Source organism: Temnothorax curvispinosus, unplaced genomic scaffold, assembly GCF_003070985.1.
Source record: "Temnothorax curvispinosus isolate PA1 unplaced genomic scaffold, ASM307098v1 QBEX01016545.1, whole genome shotgun sequence".
Classification (NCBI taxonomy): domain Eukaryota; kingdom Metazoa; phylum Arthropoda; class Insecta; order Hymenoptera; family Formicidae; genus Temnothorax; species Temnothorax curvispinosus.
The window spans coordinates 27,034-36,898 of NW_020226325.1; the positions used below are offsets into that span (position 1 = coordinate 27,034).

At 40.9% G+C, this 9,865-nt stretch overlaps 2 protein-coding genes across 6 annotated transcripts; one reads left to right on the plus strand and one right to left on the minus strand.

Annotated features, from left to right (window-relative positions):
- Window positions 1-1,791: 1,791 nt before the first annotated feature.
- LOC112466781 (polycomb group RING finger protein 3) lies at window positions 1,792-3,600 on the minus strand. The gene is made up of 5 exons (XM_025035099.1): window positions 3,390-3,600; window positions 2,503-2,797; window positions 2,270-2,415; window positions 2,047-2,190; window positions 1,792-1,973 (listed from the first exon to the last, which is right to left on the minus strand). The coding sequence occupies exons 2-5, from the start codon at window positions 2,777-2,779 to the stop codon at window positions 1,842-1,844; spliced, it is 699 nt and encodes a 232-aa protein (XP_024890867.1). The 5' UTR covers window positions 2,780-2,797; window positions 3,390-3,600; the 3' UTR covers window positions 1,792-1,841.
- A 327-nt stretch (window positions 3,601-3,927) lies between these two features.
- Window positions 3,928-9,451, plus strand: LOC112466779 (inositol polyphosphate multikinase-like). 5 transcript variants are annotated; one of them, XM_025035096.1, is made up of 6 exons: window positions 3,928-4,284; window positions 4,661-5,195; window positions 5,543-5,738; window positions 6,628-6,807; window positions 7,113-7,373; window positions 7,942-8,564. In XM_025035096.1, the coding sequence occupies exons 3-6, from the start codon at window positions 5,576-5,578 to the stop codon at window positions 8,562-8,564; spliced, it is 1,227 nt and encodes a 408-aa protein (XP_024890864.1). In that variant the 5' UTR covers window positions 3,928-4,284; window positions 4,661-5,195; window positions 5,543-5,575. The 5 variants fall into 5 exon arrangements, with proteins under 5 accessions (XP_024890864.1, XP_024890865.1, XP_024890862.1 ...); XM_025035097.1 differs by having other exon boundaries at window positions 3,928-4,279; XM_025035094.1 differs by lacking the exon at window positions 4,661-5,195.
- The last annotated feature ends 414 nt before the right edge of the window (window positions 9,452-9,865 follow it).

The following is a 9,865-nucleotide window of genomic DNA, read 5'->3' on the forward strand; positions in this document are numbered from 1 at the left end:
GACTCGAAAGTGGGGGGTAAAATTTTATTATTTTTTAATTTTTTGAATAAACGCGCCATAAACTCTACCCCCGTGATGATGTGGAAAAGATGTTTTTCATTATACCAAGTAAATTCAAAAAATAAAAAAAAATAATAAAATTTCACCCCCCCCCCCACTTTTGAGTCTAAGACCCAAAATATCGATCCTAGGTGAAAAATGATAAGGACCAAAATTGTAGAGTATTAAATTTTCTACAAGTTTGGTTATTACCACTTTCATTTTAAAGTTGAAAATAAGCGAGATATTTACAAAATCACCCTTCTAATCAAAATGGCGGCTAACGCTCCAGGGTTAGAATCCCGAAAATCCGGTTTTAGACTACCCATGACCCTCCAAAACAGTAAAAAAAAAAAAAAAAATTTGCTTCCCGGAATTAATTCAATTTAAATGTCTCTATAATATTGACTGGGCTAATATTGATTTACTAGACATTTTCTGAAAAAAGTCAGGAGAAACGAAAAAAATATTGAAAAAACAAAAGAAGCATATTAAAATTACTGCGACGCGAGCCTCTTATTTTTTCGACACTGGAATGTTTAAGTAGCCCCAAGCGGCCGTTCTCAGGTCAAAGGCCGTGAGCAGCGGGCGCCGAATCGACGACGTACGAAAACGTTACTGTACAAAACATATTTATTCAATAATTTATGAAGATGCGCATACACAAGTACAAGCTCTAGCGTTCTTGCGGCATCGCTACCTCGCGCGGAGTCGCGTTCGATTTTTCTAACGTTTATATACAATCACACCCTTCGCCCTTCGCGTCGAGCGACCGTCGGATGAAACGGGATCGTTCACTACAAAAGCGACGCGCGCCACGCATTTCGCTCGACACGCCGCTCGCTCGGTGGGCGAATCCCCTGAAAATATTTCGCCACAGAATAATATATACTTTCTCTTTCTTTCTCTCGCTCTCTTTCCTAACCGCGAGCTGATGTCGAGGGAAACTTGAGACGCGATTAGAATATGTACGGCGCATAAACATACAAAGTTAAAAGGGCCTGATCATTCTCAGACCCAGATTTCTTTCTTCATCTATCTAATACAAAGCTTGCGTATCCCTACGATGCAATGTCGTTCGCGTTCTGTCAAAAATATTCTATGTACAAAGGTGGGGGGAGGGGGCGGGGGGGTATGCGCTTATAAAAAGTATGCACGATCTCACAAAATGAGGATCCGAGGTTTCTGTCTCGCGTAGCGCAAAAGTAGCGTTGGCAAGTTCTCACTCGGTTCGTCGAGATTCTGCACATTTAGAAGGAAAGATGGTCCGCCGGAACTTAACGCGCAGGCACAGAATCCGTACGATGCGGTAATAATGGAATATCTACGAGGAAAGACGATCCGTATTACACGCCGCGAATTAGAAATACAGATTGCCGCTTCCTTTGAGAACGTCTCACGACGCCTCCCTGTATAAATCGTATTCAAATATCATCGGCGCGCTACATGCAGTATGCGCTACTGAAAAAATCCTGATTTGTAAATTGATCTTTAGCTATAAAGACAATATCTTATAATTCAATTATGATACATGACAAGAATGATCCTTAAATTCAACAGGAGTCCCGTTATTCCTAATACGCAATAGCAATAATGGGATACCGCTGTTATCGAATAACACATCTCGACATATCACCCTGTTTCGCATAATTAATATCATTTTCTAAAACTCCACACAAATACTTTGCGGATAAACGTAGAATTAAGTACTACAACAGTTAAGATAAAAATGTAACTAGAAAAATGTGCGAATAGAGGAACAGATCCTTCGTGATTTTTGTACATCTCGATTGTGGGAGGGGTTAGTTTTGCATATCTATGTGCGATCTATATTGTAACCTCAAGGGTGGGTCCCGGAACCTCCATCTCGTCACGTAAACGAACTTCAACGTGTGATCTTTACCTAATAATTCGTTATTGCACAAAATATCGATCTGCGGAGAAATAAAGGCGAATTAATAAATGACAACATTGATGTTATTTCGTATTGTCGCCAGCTATACTTACATCTCTATATTTTTCCATGCCGTTCAAAGCCTTCTTGGCGATAAACTTTTTCATATGCGTTATCGTAGCCTGAGCCGAGCATCTGATAAACCTTCTCTTTAGAGTCTTTAAACTCGAGTTTGTACACTCCAGACATACGTTAACCTGCCAATTTGACGCGTTAGTTTTAATCCTGATTAAATATTCCAATCTCGTAAACTTGTGTTCTTGACGCTGGATTTACCTGTTCGTCAGTACGATGATAATCCGATTCCGCGTGTGCATCCGCGTTTGCCTTTTCTTCCTCGATTTCGCCAGCGTTGGGTAAAATATCTTTGGGACAAGACAAACCTCTGGCTCGGTAAAAGTCTCTCTCCCTCTTGATCTCGTCTGAAATAAATAACATTTCCGTCAATAGCCGAAAAGAGAAATTGCTTTTGGAGAAAGGGAGATCGAAAACCGAAACAAAGTTCTTACTCTCTTGAAGATCGGGAACCAATTTGTAGACTATATCCTGCATAGTTCTGTCGAAGCTGATGTACTGAAGCGGATGCGACTGGTGTATGACAATTTGGCATGTCGGACAGGTGTGCTTCTCCTCCAGATGCTTCACCAGACAGCTCTTGCAGAAGGTATGCAAGCATTCGGTAACCGTAGTGGCGTCAATCAAGTATCCCCGACATATCTTGCACGTTATGTGACTGTTCAGATTTTTCAACTTTATCCTTCTCTCCATGGCATCGATAATCACCATTTAACAGAGAGATGTTATCTGTAACAATGGACTAATGATTAATTAGGCACGAATACTGACAGAGGGTTACTGGAAAAAGAAGGTTGGAGTCAGGAAAGGTAACCGCTCAAGGAGGCAACAGGTTTGAGGAAATATAAACTATTCTGTAATTCTTAAATGGTAAAAAAGCTGCGCCACGACGATATAACGATAACGACACTGTCGTCAAGAGTTACAGAGAGAGCGATGGGCGCGTGGGATGTATTTTACATCCCACAACAGCTTGATAAAAATGAATGTTCTGGACTCATTTCAATACAGAAACGATTATTATAGAAAAACCATTAAAATTAAAGTTTCCACCTGTTAATATACTTCAAGATATATGTCCAATGATGAATAATATTAAACAGTAAACAAAAAATATTAATTGGTTTGATATTTATGGCGCAAATAATGTGGGGTGTAATTTATGCTCCGCGCGCCCACTGAAAGGGAGTTAAGTTAACGGAATCAGGGCCCAAATCGGGTTCAACTCGTCTCGTTGCGAACGCACGAAGGACACGATTACAACGGTGCGCCGAGCGACCACAAGGGCACAAGAGCGGAAAGTGGGTTATCGGATTCTAACCTCAATCGCGAGCGTGTCGCACGGCGGTGCTTCGCCAGCCTCTACTCGTCGCGGACTTCTGCGGGGTAGATCCGCGAAGCATTCGGCAGCATTCTCGCACCTCGCGCTCCACGGCGAGCGACTCGCAAAACCAAGGGTTTTTTTTTTAACAAAAAATCTGCTTTGGAAAAACAACTCAGTGGCCAAACATTACTCATACGACAACAAAACGGGGACCGAAGGCGGACTGATCGCGGCGCCGCCGCCCGATCGCGTGCGACTCGCAGCAGACTTCAGACCGCTCCTCCGCGAGCTCCGACTCCTGGCCCTCGTTGCGGGCGGGCCTTTAAACCTTGTGTGTCTAGAAATTGCTCAATTGTCGAATTGTTTAAATGTGTGATTGGTTAATTTTTCTCCATCTGAGATCTCGGCGATCTCGGAGCAATTTCCCGCATCAACGTGGACACAAGGGCTTTAAAGTGAGAGTGCGCGACAGGTGGCGCCACGGGCGCGACGGAGCGCCTTGACAGCGGCGAGCGGCGAGGAACGGAGGGTCGAGGAGGGACACGCACAAAGCACAACCTGCACAACGGAACGGTTTCGTGAGCAGAGCAGGCGGAGCGGACGCGCGAAAAGCGAAGAACGCGACGTTGTGCAGTAATCGTCGAGAAGCCGCGGTCGTTCATTATCCGGCGAGAACTGCGGGATACTCGCCCGGCGAGGGAACACACGTGCGACTCTCGCGCGTCTTCGTGTCGTCTAGGTTATATTCAGCGCGCACACGGAGATCGGGGTAACAACCGACCGGAGTCAGGAGTTGATCTTTCGTTGCCTCGACGCGGAAGCGTGCCCGCGAGCGGCGCGAAGGATTAGAGCGACCGAGGAGGAACGGCGAGGAAGACGAGAAAAAAGTGAGGTTAGGCGGTTTTTTTCTTTCGTACTCGGCGGAGGCCCGCGCGATCCGTTTAGGCTGCATTCGGGGAGCGCGCTATTAACGCTATTGCATCAGTCCTATCTTTATCGCTCATTAGGTGTAAAACGAGGAAACGAAATAAGCCAAATAGCGCGCTCCTCGAACGCAGCCTGAACTTGGAAGGTTCTCGCGAGCCTCCGGCGCTGATGCGACTTGTGTCCATTTCTATCAATGTAGATTAACTTTAATCTCGGTTTAACTTACTTTCTATCTTTTTCCAACTCTGAACTAGAAAAAGATGAAAGGTAAATGAACCAAGATTCAAATTAACCTGCGTTGATAGAAATGGACATCAATCGTTCGCGCGTTTGATCCGTAGATCTACCTGTCGAATCGCATCGCGAGAAGAAAAGAAGACGTCGAGAGGGAAAGCGAGCTTCAACGCGCCGAGGGGCGCGGAAGAAGTCCGATCGACGTCGATCGTCGATCGCGAGAAGGCGGGACGTATTTACGGAGCACTCTGTGTAGCGCGGCGAAGGACAAAGCAGGAATTTTTTCGCGGCAGAAATAGCGAAATCGCGAGGTCGATCGCTGCCCGTCGCATTTGCCTTCGAGAAGCTCGAGGAAAGACCCGCCGTCGCTTTTTAAAAGAAAGAAAAGAAATCGTTGCCTTATCATTTTGCGTCGTCACGATAATAACGGACGGCGCGTACGTTTGTCGGCGGGAAGAATAAACTAAAGAGGATTAGATAAAGAGATAAGAGAAGATGGAGATTAAGCGAAAGAGAGGAGCAGACTCGACCGCGTATCGCGGCGCGAGGATTTTCGCGCGAATGTATTCGTGGAAATAAAAATCTAATAATTACAATTTGTTTTAATCCCGGTGCGCGAATACTGGCGAGGAAAGGGAAAAGGTAGACGTGTTCGAGGACGAACTTTTTTGTCCCCCTTCTCGTCAGAACAGCCTTCAGATTGTAACGGCGAAACAATAGGCCTGTTATTCGTCGGCCAAACTCCTGCGTTGCCTTCTTGTTATTTTTCTTACCATCAACGTTTCGTTTCAAGCGCAAAAAGTTTTTTAACGTAGCGCGGTTACACGAAGAACAGGTCTTGCATAGGGTATCGCGGGTAACGAAACGCGCGATAACGTAGGATTATTTTTCGCGTGCTTATACCGCTTATTGGGAGATGGAAACTTGGCGCGATAGACTGGCCTGCGAGCGAGGATCTATCGATGATCGCGCGACTGTTTAATTTACAGAGATAATCACCGTCGCGCAACCGCCGTTTAATTATGACGACCGTAGACCCGGATGACGATGTCGAGAAGCTGCCGCATATACAGTGGGACAGTGCGGCGGTTCCCGGGCCATCCGGCTGCATGTTCCCCGGCGAGATGACACCGTTGGAATGCCAAATAGCCGGTCATCCCTTCAGTGGCGAGAAACAAACTATTGGTAAGCGGTAATTTGATTTAATTAATATTTGAAATTGGATGAATGACATTATTTACAAATTTATGCGTAAAACAGCAAATACATTTTGCAAAGTGCATAAATATAATTAAAATGTATAAGAAAAAGATGATAAGTTTGCTAGAATTCGGTTTTAACATTTTTTTTTTTATTAAGCGGTATCCATAATTAATGTAGAGAATCTAAGCCGATTTTTAGTACTTTTTGAATTTTTTAAAAAAACCTAAATTTGAGAAAGTTATAGCTTGCTAAAGTTTCTTTGATGACGGCAACTTCAAAGGGTATGACGTCATTTCTTATATAAGAAATGACATCACAGCGCATTGTCGTGTACTATATTTTCTTCAATTTTGAAGATATTGCAAAAATTCAAAAAGTTTACAAAGAAAGTATGCCATGATCTATCAGACCGCTTAATAAAAAAAATTTATGTTAAAACCGAATTGCCGAAATATTTTTGGAATTTGAAATATTAAACGTACTTTTATCTTTAATGTATATTTATATTTATTAGCAAAAATTCGAAAATTTTGAGATATTTTTGAAATTGGCTTGATTTATTTGCATCTAGCTTGATATTAAATTAACATTTTTTATTCTACTCCAATTTCTTTTCTGCACATGTATCTATACATGCTTAAAATACATCTTAATAGTCAAGGTCAATCTACCTTCTACATATTATTTTCAATGTGCTGATCTGAAGCCAAAACGAAGCGGTGCTTTTCCTGCTTAATGCAGAATGTTTGATTTCTAAAATAAAAACATACAAAGCTATTAATATTTTATAACGATAGAATACAATTATGATTGCGTACATAAACATGTGTGTTTATTGAACAACTTCATAAAGGATTGTTCGTGATTGCAGGTATGCTGGTATGCACACGGACTGGCCGTATACTGAAACCGGCGACTAAAGTGATCCTTGGCGAGAGAGAAATTGCATTCTACGAAAACTTGAAGAATTCTCATGATCCCGTCGCAACGGAGCTAAAAAAATTCGTTCCGCGTTATTACGGCACCACGGAACTGCGTGTCTTTAATAACCGTAAGGATTTTCTTGACACAGCCCGCAAATGTGATACGATGACCTTGTGAATAAACTGTGAAATAGAACCTAACTCTTTCAAAACTTCCGTATATCACGTGTGCGCGTATATATAATATATGTGTATATATATATGTATAGATGATATATATGTATGTAACTTATATATATACTTACATATTATCTGTAATTGTAATATAAGAATTAATTAATCGAGCGTGAGATGTGAATATAATATTTGGATGATTAAGTATATTCTCTATCTAGATATCTTTTCTTTACTAAACCGTTTTGTCCGATAACAGGTACGAAATTCCTCATGCTTAGGAATATTACAAAGGGTATGGCCGAGCCATGTGTGATAGATATCAAGATTGGTTCTCGCACGTGGGACCCTTTAGCCACGCCAGAGAAGAGGAGAACGGAAGAACTCAAGTATGCCGAATCGAAGCGTACTTATGGTTTTTGTATAACAGGTTATCAAGTATATTCTGTCTTAACCGGACAATTAAGGAAATATGACAGAGATTATGGCAAGCAACTCGGTGTCGCGGGCGTCGTGGAAGGTATCTGCTTTAGAGTTTTAGAAGACATACGAAATTGATAAGAAAAGAAAAAAAAACGAATAACTGTTCAATGCAATTGAATCCAAGTATTAAAAGTCTATTTCAGGACGTAGGGGTGGTGAATATTCTTAAATAACCGGGATAGCCTGCTTTCGATTAAGGTTAAAGTTAAGTCTTTTAACTCATTGATCACAAATCGAGATTATTATACCTTCCAATTTTGATACTAATGAATGAGGGACAAAGTTTTAATTCTAAAACATTGATAAAAGCTATTCCGTTATGTCAGAAAAAGTATATCTTCTTAGGAATAAAAAAGTATAATTAGTATCGCAATCCATTTTATTTCTTTTTAAAATATTATTTATGTAATTCAGAGTAAATCATATTATCACCAAACGATAATTTTACATCGGCATTCTAGAATCTTAACAATAAACATTAGCTCGGGTACATGACCAAAAAGAAAAGAGAATCTTTAATATGTGTTTTAATCTAATCTAGTGATAAGACTGTTGAACTTTCCATTTTTCGAAATCGTGTTAATATTCTTCTTGTCTTCACGCAGCGCTGGATGACTTCTTGAACTTGATACCTGGAAAACCAGTCTGTCGGCAATTGGTCTCCGAAATCTTGACGTATCTGTACAAGATCGAGCGGCTCTTCAACATGCAGCGGAAATATCGTTTCTACTCCAGCTCACTTCTGGTCGCCTACGACGCCCAACACTTACGGCAGCATTGTCCATTGAAAGATGATAGTTCTGTCCCCCATTCAGTGCCGAAAGTCAAAGAAATGATATGTGGATCAGTCCCCTGTAAAGTACCTAACCAGTATTCATCTGGAACGAACGATTTAATGTTCAAATCAAGGATGAAGAGAAGTATGAGCGAGCCTGTGTCAATGCCGTGCGAGCAGATACCTAATGAGAGCAAATCTTGCAACTTGAATGCCAATGTGGACCGGTTATGTCGATCCAGCCCGAGCCATTTTTCATTTTCGTGCACGAACGATGTTACGAAGGATGATGATGTTCCAGTGGACAAGTGCAAGTGGGTCAGAGTGAGGATGATTGACTTCACGCACGTCTTTCCGGGAGAGAATAACGAGTTGGATCGAAATTACCGGGATGGCATCCAGATGCTAATCCGCCTCTTAAGTCTGATCAAGAAGAGCGATTGCATGCATTAAAGTTGTTTCTCCTAATCAAAGAACGTATTACTTGTGACGATGTTCCCGGAAGTGAACGGAGAAGATTATAGAAGATAAGATTCAGACAAGGATATATTGATATGGCGAAGTGTCTGTCATCCATGTTATCGGATCTAGATATCGGGATGACATATCGAGAGGACACGATAAATCGGTAGCGACAAAATCTTTGACAACAATCGTCAAACTAAGAGAGGACATTGTTCATTTGAGAGCTATTGCGGCAGCTCATTGGAGAAAAGAAAATACTAAAATTTAAAGAAATCTGAGAGCATTTCGAATATAAAGGCCGGAAAACTGCAATTTGATGAAACTTGAAGCAACGTATTTCTCTCGAAGGTCTGATTTCAATAGTAATTACTCAACAAAGAGTGAAGTACCGTGAACCAAGACTCTTCCGCGAGACTTAAAATTAAGATACAATGAGAGAAGCAGCCCGACATGGGCACACAATCAATTCTGAAACGGATTCCAAAAGGATGTCTTCTCTAGGATAAAATAATTAAGACTTTTATACTTTGCCAAAAAAAAAATTGTAATGCGATGTATAGAGGAATGATATATTTCTAGGAATTTCGACCCTTCGCGTTTGCCGTGTGAAGGTTTCACAAATTTACAGTCGGGTACAAACAGGAAAAGAAGACAGAGAACATTTTATTCTAAATGTCCAACAACCATACGACAATAAGTCGCACTTTGTAAACATACACACACCGTTCTGCAATGGCGAAAAGTTCTTTAATGGTATCATTATTAATTCTGCCATTACATATATTTATGTTACACGCATTACCTGATAAAAAAAAAAGTGCAGATTATTGTAATTGTATAACAGCAGCAATAAAACATTACGATGTAAAGTGGGACGCGAGCATTTATTGAACATTCTATTGATATTCATTTATTGGTATCGGTAATGAAGCAGAATCCGTGACAAAACTCTTAGATATTAAAAAATAACTTTAACAGATTAATATAATTCTTCGTTACTTAACAAATGGCAAATCTGTATAATTGGGATTAAACGATTGGTTTCCAAGGATCTCTAATTATACTTTCATGATTTAATCATAAATACAAAATGAATACTCACCGTCTCTCTTAATGGCTGTGAAATGACGATTATCTTATCCAACGATAGTAATTTTATCGTTTTTTATTTTTTTTACAGCTACTTTTTTCCACTTGTCGTCAGCGCAATAACAGGTAGACTCGTTGTCGTATAATATTTTATTCGCCATTCATTCGTAAACAGTTTTTACAGATCGTCAACGATCGGC